The 23,239-nt window shown below is 40.2% G+C and overlaps 1 protein-coding gene across 2 annotated transcripts; it reads left to right on the top strand.

Annotated features, from left to right (window-relative positions):
* The first annotated feature begins 18,295 nt into the window (after positions 1–18,295).
* Positions 18,296–22,533, top strand: LOC147609914 (putative protein phosphatase 2C 15). Of its 2 annotated transcripts, XM_086787330.1 has the most exons (9): positions 19,116–19,192; positions 19,314–19,336; positions 19,689–19,860; positions 19,953–20,106; positions 20,223–20,286; positions 21,085–21,192; positions 21,279–21,404; positions 21,551–21,789; positions 21,879–22,533. In XM_086787330.1, the coding sequence occupies exons 2-9, from the start codon at positions 19,322–19,324 to the stop codon at positions 22,084–22,086; spliced, it is 1,086 nt and encodes a 361-aa protein (XP_086643456.1). In that variant the 5' UTR covers positions 19,116–19,192; positions 19,314–19,321; the 3' UTR covers positions 22,087–22,533. The 2 variants fall into 2 exon arrangements, with proteins under 2 accessions (XP_086643455.1, XP_086643456.1); XM_086787329.1 differs by lacking the exons at positions 19,116–19,192; positions 19,314–19,336 and adding an exon at positions 18,296–19,026.
* The last annotated feature ends 706 nt before the right edge of the window (positions 22,534–23,239 follow it).

Here is a 23,239-nt window from a genome sequence, read left to right as displayed (position 1 = left end):
CACTTAGGATAGAGGAATGACCCCACAGGTGGGTTGGCCTTAGCTGGTTTACAAAGCAACCTTTGCCTTTTATAGCATCAAGGAGATACAAAATCCAAAATATCCAGATTATTCAGATTTTGGGGGACTTCTCGGGCAAAGAACCTAAGACTCATAGCATAAACTAAATAGATAAGTGTGGAGGAAGAATCCCCCCCTTGATGTGGTCAAGATGCTAATGAAGATCTTCTTACTTCGTCTCTTCTATGTTAATGAGACCTGAGGTCCGAGCATGTTTTCCCGAGGTAGATGAGTTTGATGAAGAAGTAATGATTGGTGATGCACTTCTCATCGATGAAGAAGTTGTTGATATAAAAGACATATGCTTTGGAACAAGCATCAAGGCATAATTCTCAAGACCCCATGTGAGTAGCTCTTGGTCTTCTTCATCCAAGTAAACAAACCCTTGAGTTATCTCTATCAGATCCTCGTGATCCTTGAAGGATACCCTTACATAGTACACTGATTTTTGGAAATCTTTATTTAATCTCTTTAATTTATACACTTGCAATTTTTGGAAGAAAATGTCGATTTTTTGTGGATCAACTTTGAACGTGCTTTTGATTTCATCCATGTGTATTCCATGTTAGTATGAAGCATACGGAATTTCTTGCACGCTTCATGGTGGGGAGCTAGCTAGGGTTTTTGGGGCGACAGAAAACTGGTATCTTATTCAAGGATAGAACGATTGAGCCAGTGAGATCTTGCCAAGAGAAGGCTATTTGGTGCATTAGAGGGTTGCTAGAGGCATCGCTAATGAAAAAAATGATAGCATTAGGGTGTCAGGATTGGGGCTTTAAAGCAGCAGATGAAATCATTAACACATGAGCATGAGCATGACGTGTTCTAACTGGACCTTGAAAAGTTCTATAACAGAGTCCATTTGTCATTTGTTAGTTGAGTGCTGTATGAATTAGGATTTGGTGGGCATATTCTCCACTACTCTTTGTTGTGGCCACTCATCCCTTGATTCTTGCTTTAGAGAAGGAAGCTCTACGAGGTGATATCTCTAGTTTGAAAATAGGTGATGTTGATCACCTAGTTATTCTCAATGCTTTGCTAATGACTCACTCCATTTCCTCAAGGAAACTCTAAGAGGTGATATCTTTGGTTTAAAAATGGGTGATGTTGATCACCTAGTTATTCAATGCTTTGCTAATGACTCACTCCTTTTCCTCAAGGACGACATTGATAAAGTGAGTAGGGCTTTGAATATTGTTTGTTCAATGTTTTGCCATAGCCTCTAACTCTAAGTGCAACATTGCCAAATCTAAGGTTATCAATCTGATTAAGGATGATTCTTTTGAGCTAAATAGCTGGGGTTGTCAAGTTGTGCACAAAGAAGAAGTGTTTAGACACGTGGGTTGTCAAGTGGGAGTTGGAACCACCTCCAAAATAGATATTTGATTGGATTTTCTCTAAAGTACAAAATAAACTAAAAAAGTGGAAGTTTGTGCTTCTCCCTTTTCATGCCAGAATTATTGTGATATTGCTGCCTTTCATTTCAGGACTCCTCTTGTGGACTACAAAAAATGTCATTGGCTTAAGCTTTTAAAACCCATAAAGGCTTTTCTTTGGATAAATAAGATTGCTAAAAAAACCCCAATATTGACTCATCAGAAGCCATAATTGTTACGAAGCTTAGGGATGCTATTATATTGTCTTTCGATTGGTCTTTAATTCTCAAAGATATTGTGATGGTGTCTTTGGTTAAGGATAGGAGTGTGTGGAAATTTTTGGACTGGAAGGATAAAATCCGCATGCCCTTGTTAAGATTGTGGCTTCCTCTTATGCTTCAAGGTTTGGAAAGATAAAAGTGGACTTACTAAATGGAATGGAATTTTGGGTAATTCCTTGTTGGAGTACCCGATTTTGTGGTCTCATCTGTTGGGGTTTTTTTTGGCGAGCAATTACGGGCGAGCATAAACCCAAATATGGCAAGCAGTTTTTTTAATAATGGGGGGCTCTCGGTCTATTCTCTCTCTTTATCTGTCTCTCTCTCTCTTTCTCTTCCTCTCTCTTTTATCTCTCTCTCTTTCTCTTTCTCTCTTTTTTCTCTCTTTCTCTTTCTCTCTCTCTCTCTTTGTCTATCTCTCTCTTTGTCTATCTCTCTCTCTCTCTCTATTGCACACTTGTCTCCTTCTCTCTCTCTCTCTCTCTCTCTCTCTCTCTCTCTCTCTCTCTCTCTCTCCTCTGAAGTTAAATAAGAACATGAGTTGTCCACCACTAAACCAATTCAGGGTAAGTTCATTCTCTGCATAGACATTCGGATACCTCCCTTTCTGTCAAAATTGGTTGGTGAATAAACATATTTTCATTTTGGCTCAGCCCCATGACTCTCATGTACACAAAGTACAAGTGCTTGCATGCCAAGTAGGGTTTTTGTTGGTTGACCCTTTCCAAAAAATCTGGACATGAGCATGATGGATGCATTTTGATATGCACATCATAACTTCCCACATGAGACCCTTCTCCAAAAGCCTCAATGGTGAAAGCCTCATGTTTGGAAGATTGAAACACCTGCACTTGAGTAACTTGTGCATTTATGTCTAGTGCTTTCTTGATTCTTTTTGCAGCTTCTTCTGAAATGCCTGTTCTGTATCTTGTACGATGACCATCTCATGACATATCATTTTTTAATGTGTTTGTCTCTCCTTTAGGCACTTCTGGTTGACTTGAGCTCAATGGAGTTTGTTGCTCCCTTCCCAATGGCTTACTCTATGAGTTACCCTGCAAAAAGCACCAATGCATTTACCTCCTGACAAGTTTGTTCGTGGTGTACATGACTGATCGCGCTGCTCTTCTCCACCTATGCAATAGTTAGAGACATATTAGAAACATCAATAAAGACAATGGTTCTTATACATACCGAAATCATTACATTGCCCCAATGTGCAATGCGTACTCCCCACCAGTTGAGCCAAAGATCCATGGAAGGTATATTTGAATCTTTTACATTTCCACTACGCCACCATTGTCGAATAAGTCGCCCTTGAGCTACTATAGCCTTTTTTGTTGACTCGGTCCGCCACTTCTCGCACATGCTCTTATGCAAGCCTTGGAAGGCCTTTATAACATACTTTGCGGTATGTATATTTAGGCTTTGTGCCCAATGAAATAAACATGAGCTTTACCGACCTTTCATTTATTATCCTTCATTGTAGACTTCTCTAATGGCATTCCAATTTGCTTGGGTTTCAGCTGCCATGAAACCAAAGAAGTCTGCCTTTTCAAATCCGTGTGCCACCATGACATTATTTATGCACTCCCAAAACATTATTTATGCACGCAGGCTAAAGGTACAATGATGATGAGGAGAAATTACAAAATAATTATAGTTAAGTTCCATATAGAATCCAATGGGGAGTTGAGTATTAGATAATTATAGAGCACTGGGTTAAGAGGAGGGTGCTAGAGCATTGGGTGGAGAGAATGTTGGCCCTCCCTTTGTTACTATTGGTGGCCGAGAATATTAGTTTCCCCTTTCTACACATGATTTTTTGCAATTGGGGACTAGGGAGAAGGCTACACAATGTTAAGAGGAGGGTGCTTTAGAGGGCTAGATGGAGAGAATATTAGTTCCCCCTTTGCTACTTTTGAAGGGGTCAAAGGTGTAGGAGGGTCCTTATCTTTATGATTTGGGAACTCATATTCAAAGGCACTACCTTGATGTAACCTCTCCTTGGATGCATCTTTTTTGCTCTCTTAAAGAACAATAATATATATGTGATGACCAAACGTATTTCAAAAAAATATTGTCATTGTGGGCTACCTAACCAAAGAGTGTTCTCACTTGCCATCAATATTACATGTGTTATGGGTGCTAGATCTAACACATATAATATGGATACTCTAATTGGATATAGCATCCATGACATTTTATTTTCATAGTGGTGTAAGCCTATGTGGATAAATTGTTTTTATTGGACTGAAAGGTGTTATCTCCATTAATGCCTTGAACAACACGAGCTTTGGCTTTGGTAAAGGATTACATGTACAGATCATGGCCTCATATATTTTGCTAACATCAGAGAGCTTGAATTACTTCTTTCCTTGGATCCTATACCTATGGTGGAGTAAGAACTTGCATTACTTCTTTCCTTAAATCCTTTACCTATGGTGGAGTAAGAATTTGCAACATTGAAAGGTGCCTCAACATGCCATATTCAATCAATAATTCCTTAGGGTCTAAAATGTTAGTGGGAAAGCCATCATGTGGAAGAGAGAAAGTAGTGTTAGTTTGTTGGGTTATATTGACATTAGAGGATTACTTGTATGGATCATGTCCTCATAATTTGTTGACAATGTAGAGCTTGCATTACTTGTCTCCTAGGATCTCCCTAGAATCATGTACCTTTTGTGAAGCAAATGGTGTTGTATGTTGCAACATTGAAAGTGTTGGATTTTATTGGCATTGATCTTAGTGATTTATGAGTGGTGTGAGAATGTAGTATTTGTATAGTTAGGGAGCACTTAATAGGGTATTTGTATAGTTAGGGAGCACTTAATAGGGTAAGCATAGTGGGACATATCATCAAAATCTCCCCCCTCATTCTCTTTAGGTGGTGGATTTTTGGGATTCAAGAAATATTTATAGGATAGCCCTCTCACTCTAATCAATATGTGAAGGATATTATAGATGCTCTAAGGTTAAAAAAACATTTATTGATTAATTGAAATAATCATAGCATCTAGATGATTATAAATGCATTGTATAGCTTAAGTATGCCTTTGTTGGTAAGAAGGTGACGTGGCCCTAGGTGCCACATCATATTGCCGAACCTCGACAATATGACGGGGCAAGTGATGTGGCAAAAACTACCACATCACCTACCATGTCACCACACAGGGCCATGTCCCATGTCCCACTTCACCACATCACCTACCATGTCACCACACAGGGCCATGTCCCACTTCACCACCAGCTTTAATCTCTCATCGCTCGCTTGTTGCTAGCGACGACGTGGCATTTGACTTCAGTGTTGTTGGCGCGTGTGCTGAACTCGGAAGCGGATCAGTCGTTGACTCGGATGGCGGATAGGTATTCCGCTTTGGAGAATCTAGAAGGTAGAGGCGTCCATTTTGCCGATTCAAAGGCGGAGTAGAACTAGCTGCTCCAGGTACCAGGTGCGACAAAAGTAATAGCAGTAGGATCAGACAAAAGTAATATGATGTGGCATCTGACCGCCATGTCATATTGCCGAAGTTCAACAATATGACGTGGCGGTCAGATGCCACGTCAGCGTCCTTAACATCTATAATTGGAGAACTAGCAAAATCAACGTTCGTGATTCAAACATTCGTGTTCGTTAAGAATTCGTGATTCAAGGGTTCATTCTTGTTCGTGTTCGTGTTCATGTTCGTCAAGCGTTCATGTTCGTGTTCGTTTATCCGACGTTCGTTCAATTGAAAGATTCAAGCGTACATTTTTTATCTTTTTTCAAGCGTTTGTTCAGGGGTTTATTTTCAATCTTTTTTAAGGTGTTTTTCAAGCCACCCTACAAACATTTTTCAAGCATAAAGTAACCTTGATGTAACCTCTCCTTGGATGCATCTTTTTTGCTCTCTTAAAGAACAATAATATATATGTGATGACCAAGCGTATTTCCAAAAAAACTTGTCATTGCAGGTTAGCTCACCAAAGAGTGTTCTCACTTTGCCATCAATATTACATGTGTTATGGGTGCTCTAACACATATAATATGGATACTCTAATTGGATATAGCATCCATGACATTTTATTCATAGTGGTGTAAGCCTATGTGGATAAATTGTTTATGTTGGACTGAAAGGTGTTATCTCCATTAATGCCTTGAATAACATGAGCTTTGGCTTGGTAAAGGATTACATGTACATATCATGGTCTCATATATTTTGCTAACATCAGAGAGCTTGAATTACTTCCTTCCTTGGATCCTATAACTATGGTGGAGTAAGAACTTGCATTACTTCTTTCCTTAGATCCTTTACCTATGGTGGAGTAAGAATTAAATACATGGATTTGGGCACTAATCAACACACAAATTAGCCATGTTTATCACTAATTAATGCACAAAGCGGAAGTCCAAAGCATAGGCTAGGTTTACCTGGAGATTTTGACAACTTTCTAGGGTAGAGAAGAGGGCAGAAGAGCTCCCAAAAGTGCCTAGAAGGAGGCACACCTACTACTAGCTATATCTCACCCTCTCATTTGTGTTTTTAGGGAATAGTAGGTATGTGGGGGTAGAAGGGAACGTGGACACCTCACCTGATTCAATCTATAAACATGGCTTCCACTAAAAGGATAAACGAAACAATTTTATTTTATGCTCCGATATGCCTTGATTTCTTTCTTAGGAGGAATCATTTTGTGTGTGTGTGTGTATGTGTGTGTGTGTGTGTGTGTGTGTGTGTGTGTGTACATGCTTGTATCATAGAGAAAGCACTTAAACATGTTGCACATTGCCTCATGAAAATTAGCTTATAAAGGCTCTAGGGAGAGATTAAGATCCGTACCTAATGGGTATTCAATTGCATCAAGATCTTTACCTAATGGGTATTCAATTGCATCAAGATCTTTACCTAATGGGTATTAAGATCTTTACCTAATAGAGAAAGCACTCTAACATGTTGCATCATTGCTACTTCTGATGGTTCTTTTGATGTATATTCCACTGGTGTATATTCTTCATCAAAGAGTTTTTTCTATTCGTTTGGTGTATATTCTTCACATCAACTACTTATATGTCAATATGTTGTTGTTCACCTCATGTTTCTATAGAGGCTAAGATGCCCATGTTACTCTGTTAATGATGTTGGATCAAGTCTATGCCAGGAATTTGGGTCCATGATAAGTATGCAACACCCGCTAATTATCTTAGCCAACCATGGTGTAGATGAATAACTGGAGTGGTTAGGTTAGGTTTCTTTGGGTTAGATTTAACCATGGTTAGTACGTGTTTTTTGTACAAAAGGACATCTTGATGTCCTTTTTTTTGTATTTCCCACCATAAGGAGCAAGGAGGTGATGTTCTCTCTCTCTCTCTCTCTCTCTCTCTCTCTCTCTCTCTCCCCCCCATACACTTTGGTATATGCACACATACTAAAACACAGTCATATACAAATACACTCACTTTGCAATGTTGTATGTTGTAGAATGGCTTCATCAACCCGATCTCGAAAAGCTCATCAAAGCAACCAAACATCATTAACATTTCTCAACCAACATTGTCCAAGAGCACTGAAAATGCAGGGCCAAGTGAAATTGTGTCAAATGTGGTCCAAGGAACAAATGTAGTAGGCTCCTCTACCCCACAGAGCTCTCAAAAAAGAGTTGTCACAAGCAATTGGTGGAAGAGGAAGATAAGAACTTGCCCTCTCTATCGAAAAATTTTGGGAGGCTGGTGCAAACTAAGATGTTGCAGGATTGGCTGTATTCACACTTTGTCGATGATGTGAGACTACCACATGTACCATTGAACAAGCTTTGTGTGAATCCAGCCATTCGAACTACAAATGACCATCAGTTAGAAATTGAAGAGAGCTTCAATAGGCACGGTTATATGCCATCAATGGGAGAGTTCATTGTTTCTGAGTCTTTTCCAGGGAAGCCCCCGCACAACATAACCCTAAGGACCCGAGGAGGAATGGGTTTTGGTGAATATGTTTGATGAAAATCTCAAAGAAACACAAAAGTGGGCTCACCTTACCAATAAAAATTTAGTTGTTTGGGATGGAAACCATAGACTTGTGTCACGGCTTTATACCATTGAAACAAGTAAGTTAAATTCACACTTCTTTCTTTGGAATGTTTTCTATCTTTCTTGAAAGCTCCAATATAATTTTCTTCATTATCTTGGATACATAGAATGGTTACATTTGAAGGATATGTATCCTCAAGTTAGGTGTGGAGTCATTTCCTTCACAAAGGAAGAAGAGGCAGAGTTATTAATGAACCTTGAAAACCTCAATAGGTATATAAATATTCTACAATACAAATGTTCAATGTCTTGTATGCAAGTATTCTCTAAATCTATTAAATTTTTTTTTTCATGAGGGTGACTCGTGTGCATGTACCACACACATCGGGCCATGATATTTTTCTGATGCAACGTTTCGGTATAGAAAACGCGAATACTCTGGTACATAAGCTAACAGATGATGAATGGAAGTGGGCAACCACAATAGTTGCTCACAATAATAAAAAAGTGGGCAAACCAAGTTGGTACAGTGTCCCAATGGCACTGTTGTCCCAATTTGTTTTTTAGGTAATATTTGTGCATGCCTCTAACATTTAATTCAAAGACGTTACTTCTTTAGCTCAGGTTTTCTTAAAGTTTTTCATCTTGATTTGTAACAACAGAATGACTTCAAGAAGATGATTCAAACAAAAATGAGAGGATTACCTAAGGAAGGGGAATGCATGGAAGATGAGGAGGAGGTGTACAATAATCACTTGAAGGAAACATAGATGATTTTCACGAAAAAGGGGTAGACATTCGCAGCCATTGCAAATCTTGAAAATGGAAAGGATTTCTTTGATATGGTATTTAAGTACCAGGATTGGCATGAGAAGCAACAACAACTCACAATCGAGAAGCTGCAACTCATTGCCCACTTAAGCTTGCCTCCAAATGAGTAAAAAGCGTAAGTTGGTTTCATCTGCTATGCAAAAAGCGTAAGTTGGTTTTAGTAAAGTTTTAGAGTGTAATGCATGGCTGCTCTGTTTTTGTAGAAAGGGCAAGTTGGTTCAAACCATTGCTAAAGGAGAGATTGTATGGGTACCATGCGGAGAACTTGTATCCCGCACGTTCTTCAACAAGTACACGTATTGGCATCACTTAATAACCACATCACTTGATATGAAGTGCAAAATAGAGGAAGAGAAGCCAATCTTGCGAGATGTTCATGATGTGGAAGGAGAATCAAAGGGAATAATTTCCCTGAAAGATTATTTGAACGATTGCAAAGCAAAACATTTCGACACCACATTTGTATCGTGGCAAAAAGCAATGCGGTCTTCGATTATAGCATCGACTCAACCACATCTTGTATGTACAACAAGACGCGCCATATATAGGTATGCTTAGAATAGAATATTTCATTCCAACTTGCTTATACACTAGTTATAGGTATGTCGATAAGGCAACTTAGTTATTATCCTATTTATTACCAGGTGGTGGGTTTTGATGAGGGACATAGTTTCTTTTCCCGAGCTTTGTCATCCCCGCAGATGAGTGGGTGTTGAGTGAGGTTCAGGAAAATGGCATATATCCAGAAATTTGGATAGAAGAACTTGCCGAAAAAGAGGTATGGAGTTTGTGCCCATGGTAGTTAGATTATGCCAATGGGACATACCCCCAGAAGACGAGGAGGCCTGGGGAAAGGTATTATCCATGCCCGGTGCCATGTGATATATTGCATGTCTTGCTCTATGTTAACCATTTGTTTGACATAATTTTGTGAAGCAGATCTACATCAGCCTAAGCGGTCTAGAGCTGAGTTGGATCCAAGCAACCTACAGGCCATGGCAAGAAAGGCATAACCAAGGCAGGCAGTGGGGAAAGTGGGTGAGGCAAAGGTGTCACTAATCTTGGCACCAAAAAAAGGGTGGCAAGTCAAATGTGGAAAGAATTGGTCCCCAAAAAAGGAAGAAAGTCACGAAGAAAAGAAAGGTTGTAAGAGAAGATGAGGAGAATGATGACGATTCAGAGGAGGACGATCACACAGAAGATAAGGAGGTGGAGGAGGACGAAGACAATGACACAAATACTTCAGACAGTCCTCCAAGTAGTAATGGACACTAACCTTATTTTATAGCTATTCAATCGTTTCCTTTAAAGCATGTGTTTAATTATGTAACCATGTTTGGTTTTTTTTTTACACGTGTTTCAAAATTTATCACTGAAGCACATGGCTATTTTGGAAAACATCACTAAAATAGCCGACAATATAATTGGGAGAAACATCTCACAGTAAGTGCATGAAAACCCCAACTTGTATTTTGAACATAAGTATTTGTAGTTCCAACATGGTTCTAATATAAACTTAGCTCCCAGGCATTACAATGGGCTGGTAAAGTTTTTTGGGGGCTTGAACAAGTTTGGAAATATAGGAAGCCAGCCCTTATCTTTGGGAGGATGTTCAATGGTGTGGGCAGATTTTCCAGTAGGGTTGTCTATAGACAAGGACACTCCACTAGTCCCTCACTGGAACATTTGGAAAGAGCTTGTTGAGGTTGCGTGTGTTCTTGGCAATGAGTTCTCAAGAGAGGATGGAACCTTTGTAAGCACTTGTATCGGTGATCATTTTGGTGATGTGGTGGAGACAGTCAGAGCCCATGATCTTGCTCTACAACACACTTTATATCTTGAGTTGCAAGAGAGCTATTGTCGCTTTGATGAGATAGATTTTGAAGAGGTATGAACCACAACTTTCTTTTCTTCTAGTATTGGAAAATTAAAAGAAAACTCTAAATTATTATTTTATTGGTAATGATTCGATACAATGTAAGACATTGATCTTAAGTTTTTCTTCATTTTGGCAGGTGGCTCCTCTTTACTTTCACAATGGAAGCGGTATTAGTATTGGATTGCTTTGTAGGGACTGGTGTCATGGCTAAGGCATGCAAAGAGCTTCGCTGACATTGTATAAGCATAGAAAATGATTGGCTGTGCTATAATCAGGAGTTGGCTCCTTTGCAAGATGTGCCCATAGACTTTGGTTCCACGTGGTTTCAAGGTAAAGAATCCAAGAAAATTATTCAAGCAAGCATGCAACCTCAAATTTTGTTGGAGGAACCTTGGCGTGGATAACCCCAATGGTTGCTAGGGTATGCTTCATATGTAATGATGCTATACCCTTATGGTATACCACAACCTAACATAACCAACCCATATTAGTATCCGCCATGGGGGGGGCTCCACGACCCAACATAAACCACCAAGCTCATACAACTTCAGGTAGTGCTGGTGCCTCACATGGAATATGAGTCATAGAGATGACCATGTCATTGGTTTCCAAAAACATTTATTGTTGTTTTCCATGGATTTTGTATTCACGTCTCATGTATGGAAGTGACATTTATCAATATCTTGCAAAAGTTTGAAATGTGCCAATATCGAGAGAGAGAGAGAGAGAGAGAGAGAGAGAGAGAGAGAGAGAGAGAGATGAGAGAGAGAGATGAATGTCCTATGTTTTCAACCAGGCACACTTATTGGTGTTTCCCATGGAATTTATATTCAATGTCTCCTGTATGGAAGTGACTTTTATCGATATCTTGTAAATAGAGTCTACATGTGAATTGTGTGTGTGTGTGTGTGTGCGTGTGCGTGTGCGCGTGTGTGTGTGTGTGTGTGTGTGTGAGAGAGAGAGAGAGAGAGAGAGAGAGAGAGAGAGAGAGAGAGAGTAGGGAACAAGAGGTGCCCATGTGTTACGATTTCGAACACTGACCAGCAAGACTGCTCGCCCGTAATTGCTTGCCAAAAAAAAGCACCCTCATTTGTTCAATCCCCCTCTTACAGAGATTGATTTACTGCTAGAGGGCTTATTAATTGTGGCATCTCTCATTTCATGGGATGCTAGAGTGGTTGGCTGGAGAGAGCTTGAACAGATTAAAGATGAGTAGAGAGTTTAAAAAAAGGGATCTATGGGTGATAGGATTGGTTTTAAGAAGATTGGAATTGATCTAGGTGTCCATTATTTCTAATAGTGTACATTGAGTTGATAATTAGTGTTGGAAGGGGAGGATAACACACATAGGCACATGTACTACTAGCAAAATTTATACGAAGATGATCTTTTTTGCTACAATGTTAACAGAACAAATACTATGGAGATTGAACCGGGTTTGGCAGGTGTGGAGGGAGAGATGGGAGGATCTCTGGATCTTGCGAATCCCTCTTAAATACATTGTGTTTTTATGGAAATGGAAGCTCTGCCTACTGGGGTGAGAAATTTTGTAACATGAGATGGACTAGTAGAAGGTACCCCAAATGTCTAAATGCTAAAGAAGGTATGTGGCATTTCTTATGGGGTTGTCCTACTCTTAGAGGGGTTTGGTCCAAGGTGAACAGATTTGTCTCCTTGGTGCTATAGACTAGAGTCTCTTGGACTCACTAGGTTTGAGGAAAGAAAGTTGGCCCTGCTTAAAAGTCCAAACACTTTTTGGCTTAATGAGATTCACAATATTCTAAGAAATCTTGTGTTTAAGAAATGAGCTAATCTATGGGGATGGAGGAAACCAGATCCCCCATGTTAATTGGTTATTAATGTTATGTAAAATTGCATGTCAATCATTTGTGTGCTAATTAATGGGAAGAGTGAGATTGGTTTCTAGATTATCATTTTAGCAGGTTTGACAAGGTCTAGAGGAAGATTGGCATCATGCGCACCGGTGTCTAATGCTTTATGTTTGCAAGGTTTATGATATATTAATGTGGATAAGGAGGAGCTACCTGATGATTTGCTCATGTCCTTTGGAGTGGAGCCTGATGGGAGATTGTTGGTCACCTTCAAATATAAGAAGCAAGGAGATATACTAAGCTCTTACTTCTCAGGGCTTTGAGGTTACGGATATAGTCAAAGTTGGTAGGGCTCTAGATATGGCTGTGGATTCGGCTTCTTCCTCTTTGGGTGATAACTTTGTATAGACTATTTATGAGGACTAGGATGTTGATCACAACATGGATATATGACACTTAGTCCCTCCTCCCTTGGTTTTATGTTGAGCTGTCTTATACAATTGGCATTCCTCTTATATGTAAAGAACTTTTGATGTATGACAAGTGAAGATAATGTACGACTATTTCAAAAAAAGAAAGAGTTTTGCATAAGCTTGTTGGTGCAATGTAGGTTGATTTACTAATCTTTGTTTTGAGTGTACCTTTGTGCATTTTCTCCTTGAATTTATCCCTTTTTCCTTGGTTTCAGACTTTGGTATTGGTTGTTTGAGAGGATCCTAACACTTTGCCTACTTTGTCTTGGCTACTAGGCTTTCTTTGATCTCCCTTGCCTTCTCGCTCTTAAGGTCCTATTCTTCATCGTCGTCTTTGTCTATGGATCCGATGATAAAAACAACTCTAGGTCTTTGTATATGTTGTCTAACCCTTCCTCGCCATTTGGATATGCTATGTGTCTATCATTATAAGCATAAACTTATTTAGCACAGTGCGAGAATGTCAACCATGTGAGAGATGTCATTGATATGGCTACAATAGGCAAAGGGTTGGTCTTTACATCTGGATGTACAAAATGATTTCTTGCATGGTGATATAGTCATTGATATGGCTGCAATAGGCAAAGGGTTGGTCTTTACATCTGGATGTACAAAATGATTTCTTGCATGGTGATATAGCCATTGGTATACGAGAGTGTTACACATATTTTCTATGTAGGCTATGTGAAGCCTTGTATGGCTTGAAGTAGACACCTAGAGCATGGTCCAACAAGATGGAGGAGTATCTTGTTACCATTGGATTTCAGATATCCAATGCAAATTTTTTACTTTATGTGAAAGAGACAAATAGAGGGGTCATGATATTAGTCATTTATGTGGATGATTTGATTATCACTAGTGATAATGATGCTAACATACATAATGTGAGGATGCGTTAGAAGCAGGCGAGTACGATACACGGCAATCCACATCTGGAAACTGCTTCTTTCTCAATAATTCATGCATATCTTGGCTTAGTAAGAAACAATCAACTGTGGCAACACCATTTTATGAAGACGAATACCGAGCAGCATTCATTGTATGGTTGAGAAGATTGATATCATCACATCTATTTATAGAATGTAAGAGAATTCTAATTTTTTGATATAAAGATTCTTTACGCATCTAATTAGGCATAAAGACAACTTTAGTAGGAATAACACTTTTGTAAAAATCCTTTTATGCATCTATTTAGGCATAAATTCAATTTTAAGGAACACATTGAAGTGCATTACCATTATGTCAGAGAGAGGCTTCATGCGCAGGAGATATTAATTTGATCTATTGCAGTACACATGACAATGTGACATATCTTTTCACTAAAGCCTTATCACGTGAAAAGATATGTCACATGAAGCTTTGGACCTCTTCCCTTTCACAGACCCCTATGTACCTCACATTCTACTACATGGGGTTGGTTAGATATATAGTAATACTACACTAGGAGGATATATACTTATGCAATGGGAACTTTTGTCCCACTAGGTTTTTCCCTTCTAAATTAAAAATGATCAATTTAACTATGATATTTAGCTACTCATATTACACAATAGTCATGTTCAATGTAATAAAGCTCTTGTATATTAATTATAAAATCGTAATAACATGCCTATAAAGCTATAATATGACAAGTCCACTATTGCTTCACACAAGGGTTGCCACTTGTTGTAAAGGCATAACCCCCCTCTATGTGTGTGTGTGTGAGAGAGAGAGAGAGAGAGAGAGAGAGAGAGAGAGAAAGCCTTTGCAACAACAGTAGCCCTTCCTTGTGCATGCTTGTCCATGTGCTTTGTAACAAGTGTATCCCTCCCTTGTGCATGTTTATCCACATGTGTATGTGGCAAACACCCCCCCACCCCACAAAGCTTGCTCCCTGGTCGGCTAGCCTTTCTTTCCTTGTCATAAGTCTTGCTTCACTACCTTCTTGACCTATTCCCTACTCCTTCACCCTACTCTTACATTGGCTCACCCTATCACTTGGCTTGCTTGCCTTATGTCTCTTATGAAACTATGCCTATCCTACAAATATGCATAATTTGTGCGTGTGTGTGCGTGTGTGTGTGTGTGTGTGTGAGAGAGAGAGAGAGAGAGAGAGAGAGAGAGAGAGAGAGATCTTAGTGTGGATTATAGGTAGGCTAAGTAGGTGTTGACTTGGTTTCCATGGTGTGTGGGGTTAGGCCCTCGGAGTAGGTGTTGACTTGGTTTTTACTGTTGGGAATCTTCATGATTGTGGGTTTGCCAATGAGGGAATTTTGAAGGCCAGAAGGTAGAATTTGTGTAGGTTAAATTTGAGTGTGATTCATCAATTGTGGAGCTAAGGTGGAGGAGCAATGCTCCCATGTTTTTATAGCCACTCACGAGTGTAGTGAGGGATAATCAAACCCATGCCTTGGCTATAAAATACAAAAGCCCTACTACTCCACCACAAATGGTCATGGTTGGGTAGAGAGCAATGTCATAATTGATTTTGGGATTGATCATTGTGGTGAATGAAAGAATTGTAGTAGCTTTTATAAAAAACTTGCAAAGTATTTATAATGGACTTACAACATTTTTGTTTTTTATTTTAAATTTAAACTTTCCAATTTTAAAATATTTGTAAAATTTAAGGCATTTTACCTCTATTTTAGTTCAAAAATCTACAAATTCTTGGAAAGCCTTAAAAAATTTAAGGCTCTTTTCCTTGTAATAAATGCAACATTTCCATTTTTTTTCTCAAAATCCTACAAATTATCTAGAAAAACCTTCAAAATTTAAGGCTCTAATTCTTGTGATTTGTTGAGATAATGTTTGCTTGCACTAAAGCAAGCATAAAGAGAAGACAACGTGGGTACCCAAGTTTTTAAAAACCACGCTTAAAGCTAAACACGCTTAATAAAATAAAGCCCGGGCTAAACACTCTTAATAAACGTGCTAGGGTTGCGACCTTACACTCGTTCTAGTTACAGAGCAGGTCTGGTTGGGCATAGAACATTTGGTAAGGGTAGCAGCATTGGTTGGCCAAGCAAGGAAAGCATAGGCCAAAGCATAGAGCTAGTTGTTTGTCAGCTCAGTAGCATGGAGGCACAGAAGAGGACTGGGAGTGGAGAAGAAGCAAAGGGGAGGGTATCGTAGGTGGAGCTCAACCAAGCACAGGTGGTGGCGGGTGTGGCGGAAAGCTACACATGGCGCTCAGGTAGGCGTGGCCGAGCATCCTCTTGGCACTCAGAGCAGAGTAGTCGTGCTTAACCACCTCTTCACACAGCCAGTGGGGTGTGGCAGCTCCATTTTTGTGGCTCAGTCGTGTAGCAGGCAGAGAGTAGTCTACTCTGGGTAGCAAGGGAAGGCATCGTAGCTTGGTCTGATCACGTATTAGCCGCCTAGCGTGGAGGGAAGAAGACAAGCAAACGTGCATCTGTAGAGAAAAGCATCCGTCAAAGATCTTCATCAAAAGCAAACGTTCTTTACCTTGGGTAGCCTAAGATGCTTCCACAAGGGGAAAGGGCTAGATCTGGGCCTGAAGAAGCACCAAGTTCAGCTACTTCAATCATATCTCCTAGTCTTACTACAAGAGTTTTTGGAGCTACTAGGATTCTTGGTCCTCTTTCCCTAGAGAAAGAAGCTATGGGCCCCTAAGACCCCTCTCCTTCGACTAGTTACCTTGGGTAGTCTAAGATGCTTGCACAAAAGCAAGCATCGAGAGAAGACCACGTGGCTACCCAAGGTTTAAAAAAAGCCTTAGAGAGAGGGAGAGAGAAAGATGTACTCAGAAAAGCATATTTTGAGGGGAGGGTCGAGACTGGGACCCTAGGCTTCTCGTGAGAGCGAGAGACAAACAGAGAGGAAGTGGTTGAGAGGAAGAGAGCCGTGCAAGCTGAACGATTACTTGTGCGTAGTATTAAGCGAAGCATGGCGTTGCGGCCTCAACTAGACTGACGGCGGCGATGCATGTCACTGCCCCGTCGAACCAAGCTTTTTCAATTGGCAAAAGGAGCTGAAGACACTCTGACCCCAAGATTGGTCGGGACTCCTGGAAAGATACTCCTCCTTCACTGGCCCTAAAGACTCAGGAAAGTCAACTTTGCCGCGTGAGTTTGTGAGGAGACAGTGCTTAGGTACATATGTTCTATTTTCTGCCTAAGTTCATTTAACATCTACAAAGGAGTAGGGTGAAATTTACAAAGCTCGAACGCAAATTCTAAGATTGCACAGAAGGGGCATGATCAGGATGTGCTAAATTGTTTTGAACAAATGTAGCATGAGGGCCACTCTTCGGAGGTAATGACCTTTGCTTGCATCAAGAAAGCTTGTGGCAGCATAAGAGCAGCTAACAAAGAGAAACAAATTCATGATAAGATTGCTAGACAAGGGTTGTTTGGAAATGATATGGTGCTTGGCAAGACTGTGCTTGATATGTATGCCAAGTGTGGTGCTCTCGCCAAAGCACCAAACTTGGCGATGTTGTACATATCTTGCAATTAGTGCACTCCAAGAGACAACATCCCGAGAAAGAAGCTCCACAATTATGCCCTCTTTAGGCTTAGCTATTTGATCAAGCTGCCTCAATAGCCAATTGCAGGAGAAGCTTTGTGTGCATCTTAATTTTGTTCCTGATTTGGATGTTTTTTTGTAGATTGCGGCTTTGGTTACAAGGTCGAAGATAACTCTTGCGCACCAACAACGATTATAGCTCTACATTAATCAGCGATCGTGAAACAGTATCACACGAGACTTGTCACATCATCGACTTCAATATCGCAGACTGACAAAGGTATGCCTATTTTTCTCTCTTTTATATTCAAACAAACTAATGGCCACTTTCAGCACTGAAGGTATATCTTTGGTCCACTTTGGATACCGAGAGTGTTATTTCGAAAACGGAGAAGGGCACGTTCCGTTCCCTTATATTTATAAAATTTTGGGGAGGACTGTGTCAACTCCCCGCCATACTTTATATATGTTTTGTTTTTCACTCACACAAATAAGCACAAAATTTGTATGACTTGAACAATGACATACAACAAATTCAGATGTGCTAACCAATTTGTAGTTATCCTTTTTGCGAGGTAGTTCAAGATCTCCATTGATTATAAGCATAGGCGTGCGGTTCATTGATGCGGACGTGCCTCTAGCACCCTAACCAATTTGCAATTATCCTTTTTGTGAGGTAGTTCAAGATCTCCATCAATCATAAGCGTAGGCGTGCGGTTCATCGATAGAGTGCCTCTAGCACCCTTTCCGAGTATGTCATGCTCGTTCGATCAATTTAAGATATTTATAAGTAAAAGTGCACAGTTGTATGTTTGTTAAGTTTGTCTTCGAACGAAACCGTGAGGCACCTAGTTGTAGGTTGTGTGTGTTCAATTCAAGTTATCTCAAAAAAAAAAAAACTGGTAACATGGCAAACCAAAACAAGTAGAGGCGTTAAGGCTACCCAAGCATCCTGGTTTTTGTGAACAGCCCACTAGTTTTAACCATTTCATATCGGGGGTGATTTGATGGACTTTTTTTAAAAAAAGTCAATGTGTACTAATTTTTAAATAAAAAACACCCTATATATATTACATTTCCATCAAAATTGAAGTTCTCTTTGCCTGGAGATTCTCATCACATTCTGTTGCTAGTGCTTTCGGCGGTGACAGGGCGATCTGCTGCTGCAGAAACCCCAACCCTAAGCGCAGAAACCCTAGCCGCAGAAACACTAGCAGGCAGAAGCTGTCGTCCGGTTTCAACAGAACCTCTGCTGTTTGCTGCCGGAACTGTACAGCTTCCGATCAATCGTTCAGCCCGCCTTCTGCATACCTCGGGCCTCTCGAGCAGTTCTCGCCAGCCGAGAGCTCTGCAGGCCTTGATCTTTGCAACGAAGCCTCTGCTAGATTCAGGTTTTTTTGCCTCTTCTGGTTAGCTTCCGCTGATTTGATAATATCGTTATGCCCTCCGCAAGGGAATCGTAGAGGTTTTCTTTGCATAGGATCTTGCCTGAGTGGCTGTTCTGATTATTGCGAACCCTAGAGATTTCATCGTTGCACACCCTTAGATGTTGTTCTGAGCTTTGCAAAACCTCTTTATTCACAATGGGATCGCACCACGTTCACAAGATGAAGCAAAGGGGCAGCTCAGGCCATACCAGGATAGACAACATGATACCTTTAGCCTCGCTGCTAAAGTTGGAGCTCGAAAATGACAAAGTAGAAACCCCTGTCATCCGATATGGTGTGGCATCTCAAGCCAAGAAAGGAGAAGATTTTACCATGGTGAAAACCGACTGCCAGCGGGTCTATGGAGATGGATCATCCACCTTTGCAGTATTTGGGGTATGTCTCGTTAGATTTTGTACACAATGTTGCATTGATTGAGTAGAAGGTTTAAATGTTAACGAGATTGTTCATGGTAAATCACATAGGAGGTATTCAATCTTGCGGGCATTGTGATCGTGCATGGTATGTCACTTAAGAGTATTGGGAAAACTGCTGGTCTATTTGCTTGCACCACTCGTAAACGTTAAACTACTTTGGGAACTAATGATGTCATAGGCTCATTGTTCAGTCCACTTTGGTGTATGCTGCTTTCTGTCGTGCTAAATAGATTTGTTTCAATAGTTAATGAATCATGCATTTCAACCAGGTAATATTACAAACATCTGCAATTCATGTACTATGCATGGTTCACAATGCACTTAAATGCATATACATATGCATGCCCCTCACAAACTTGTTGTGTTCAGTATTGAGTATTGTGGGTGTTCAAGTGGTGTGGAATCAAAGTTGTCAAAGGAGCAGGCTTTGCCATATTTACCAATGCCTTGTTTTCAGTATTGTGGTTTATGTGCAAAATTGTGTGTGCACATGCTGGTAATGTGTGAGTACTCTTTTATTAAAGTGAAATTTTTCCTTGGGAGTTTGCATTGATTTATATGAAGAAGAGGCCTTTCACTCTTTCGAGTGTGCTAAAAATGTCAAAAAATGGTTCTGATTAGGTCTTGGATGGTCACAATGGGGCTTCTGCTGCTATTTATGCCAAAGAGAATGTGCTACATGATGTTATTAGTGCCCTTCCTCCCACTCTAAGTAGAGATGAGTGGCTAGCGGCATTACCCCGAGCATTGGTGGCTGGTTTTGTCAAGACAGATAAAGATTTTCAGCAAAAAGGTTTGTTTAGGCAGTTGGCCTTGCAGATGAAGTCTTCTGTCACGCTCAAGCTGTATCTAATCAACCATTGGTAACTATGTATGGCATCTTAGGACAAACATCAGGAACGACAGTCACATTTGTTGTGGTTGATAGATGGACTGTCACAGTGGCTTCGGTTGGAGATTCGCGATGCATTCTTGATCCTCAAGGAGGCGCGACCTCTACTTTGACTGTGGATCACAGATTGGAGGACAATGAAGAAGAGTAAGATTGACTGCTTTTATATGTACTTTTCAAACATTATTCTGCAATTGCTTGTGCCTGATTAAATCAAAATAAACAAAAATGACATTTTATATGTTTGTTTCAAAAATTTGCAGAAGGGATCGTGTGACAAACAGTGGAGGTGAAGTCGGCAGGCTTAGCATTGCTGGTGGTGCTGAGGTAGAAAGCATGTCTTATTGGTTGATTATTTTATTTTGGAGCCCAGGTTTTTAGATTTGAATAAGCATGTGTTGCAGCCACTAAATTTTCAAGCTCTCTGGAGTCTGTTGAGAAGCTGAGTTGTTTGTAATCAGTTGCTACATACAGATATCTGTATATACATCTAAAAGTGCATATTCTTTTTTCTCTCTATAAATACTTTTACATACATATATGTATGCACTACATACTATATATACATGTATATGAATTGTGTACACGCCTGCCCACATACATGTATGCACGTGCTATATATGCATATAGATGCTCAGCTGAGCAGAATCCATAAATTTAACAAATGCAACCATGCAACAAAAGAATACCACCTCCTTGATTGTTAAGGGAATGTCTCGTGTCTCGTGTTAAAGATTACACCAATTGACAAGTTCTCATTGATTGAGTGGCTTTCATGATCTCTCTGAACAAGGTTCAGATAAATACTTGGCTCGTTTGACAGGCTCTTAAGTTGAGTGACCTGCACTTCTCTGTTAATACGCATAGACCTAAATTGAGGACAGTCCATCAACCTGCATGATAAGGCTTGATGTTTATGACCTGCTGCATCATACCATGTATATCCCCCATGTGTCCACAAGTTCATCGCAAACTAGAGGTGTAATGATTTTATGTCCTCTCTATACACCGTCTAATGTTGGAAACAAAGTTGTAGACTTCATCCCCTCTACACTGTCTAATGAGTTTGAATGAGATTTTTGTCTTGCTTACAATGCGCTTTACAAGGAGGGATTTTTTTTGCAGATTGGTCCATTACGGTGCTGGCCTGGAGGCCTTTGCTTGTCAAGATCAATTGGTGATGTTGATGTGGGAGAGTTTATTGTACCGATACCCCATGTGAAGCAAATCAAGGTAGATATTTATTATTTATTTTGGGCGAGTATTCAAAGTCTGTTTGTGTCAAGACTACTTATTCAGTTGTAAATTCATTTTCTCAGCTGTCGAAAGCAGGGGGGAGATTGATCATTGCTTCTGATGGTGTTTGGGATGCTTTAAGTTGCGATAAGGCTGTCAAATGCTGCAGAGGCTTACCTGCTGAACTTGCAGCGAGGCAAGTTGTAAAGGTTGGCAAAACTTTTTGCCTTGCCTGAGTCTCATTTGAGTCATCCAAGGAGGTGGTGGTAGCTCACCTATAGATTCATGCATTGTTTTTTAGTATCCGATGCGTAGTTTGTCTCAGCCCTTGCATCTGATCGATTCTTCATTTCAGGAATCTTTAAAAATTCGAGGCCTTCGTGATGATACCACATGTCTTGTGGTTGATTTGATGCCACCTGAAAATTTCATTCCGTCTCCACCTCTGCCACCGGTCAAGAAAAAAAGCAAATTCAAGTCATGGTTGTTTGGTTGGAGATCTAAAGAATCGACAGCTGTAGTGGCTAACAAGCCAGGAGAAGTGGGAATCGTTGAAGAGCTTTTTGAGCAAGGCTCTGCAATGTTAGCTGACAGGTTGGTACCCTCTTATCTTTGCATGGGTGCCATTTATGTGCATTCACCTAGTTAGTAAAAGATATTTATAGTGCTGGGTTTACCTGCAGGCTTGGGTCTGATCCCTCATCAGGTATATTCAACTGTGCCATTTGTCAGATCCATATAACCGTAAGTGATGGGATTTCTGTTCATGCTGGCTCGTTTTTCTCCATGACCAACCGGATGTTGGAAGGGCCATTTCTTTGTACAAGCTGCAAGATAAAAAAGGATGCAATGGAGGGGAAGCAGCCTTCAAGAGGATTCACAGTGTCATAAGGACTGTTACTCCTGCTGTCCCATCTTGGTTTTTTGGAAGGCTTGGCAGGCTGGCTAAGGGCGCTCAGCAGATTTTCTTTCAAGCCAAGCCAGTTGCATTAGAGTACCTTTTGTTCGGGCAGATTTCGCATGAAGATAACAGTGGGGATATTCTTGATAAATTTGTGGGTGGCTGATGTTCCCGTAGTAATGCACAGTAACTGACTTTATTTGCAGGTGCTACTCTGTTAGTGTCCAGTTCAAGGATACAGTATTTTAGGAGGGCTGATCATTTATATGACATGTTTTCATAAAAAGACCCGCGCATGCCATTTGCTGTGCAGAGGGATTTATTCTTTGACAACCAAACAAAATTATGCTCAGTTGGGTTGTGCTCAAAGTCTGTAAGAGGAGATTAAATATGAAGTTGTTTTCGAAGCATGTGTGAGAGAATAGAGGTTTGTGTTAGTAATTCTGTTGCCCCTTTACAGACGTGGCGCCCATGCCAAGTACGGCACATGTATTGGATTAGTAGGGGAAGAAATCTCTTGCCAATGTAACAACCAACAGTTTCTGACGCTGTAGATCAGAAACTAGTCAAAGCAATCATGGAAAGTCTTAGTTTTTCCTTTGAATTTTTCTAGCTTTGATATCCTTATATAGTGTGTTTTTTCAGCACTTTGATCAAGTTGCACGAATTCAAGGCAATTTCTTATTGACCATACCAAGGACTTGAATTCTTGGTTTGAGCCTTGAGGCCCCCTAGGGCTTTGACACCAAGTCTCAATGCAGTCATGATGGTCACCTCCTCATGCAGTGTGACGACATCTGATCACAAGATATCAATAACAATGAGATAAAGGTCTCTTTTGTTTGCAAGCTCTCATTTCTATCATCCTTACCGTAAGGTAAAATTCTCTTGAATTAAAATTCCAAATCATCATCAGTGCTATACCAGAGTAGTACTTTTAGGAACATTTGTCGAATGCTGTGACCCCATTGTGAGCCCTAGTGTTGGGACATGTCAAGCATGAACTATGTAGGTTCTATCCAAGCTGTAGGTGATAGAATCTGTCACTTAACCCACTTGGAGAATAGTCAAGCATATAAGTCAGCCTAGCATGAACTATGTAGGTTCTATCCAAGCCGTAGGTGATAGAATCTGTCACTTAAC

This window comes from Cibotium barometz, chromosome 50, assembly GCF_041138505.1.
Source record: "Cibotium barometz isolate CiBa-2024 chromosome 50, ASM4113850v1, whole genome shotgun sequence".
NCBI lineage: Eukaryota > Viridiplantae > Streptophyta > Polypodiopsida > Cyatheales > Cibotiaceae > Cibotium > Cibotium barometz.
Note: the sequence above shows the minus strand (reverse complement) of the source record. Positions and strands in the feature narration are given on the sequence as shown.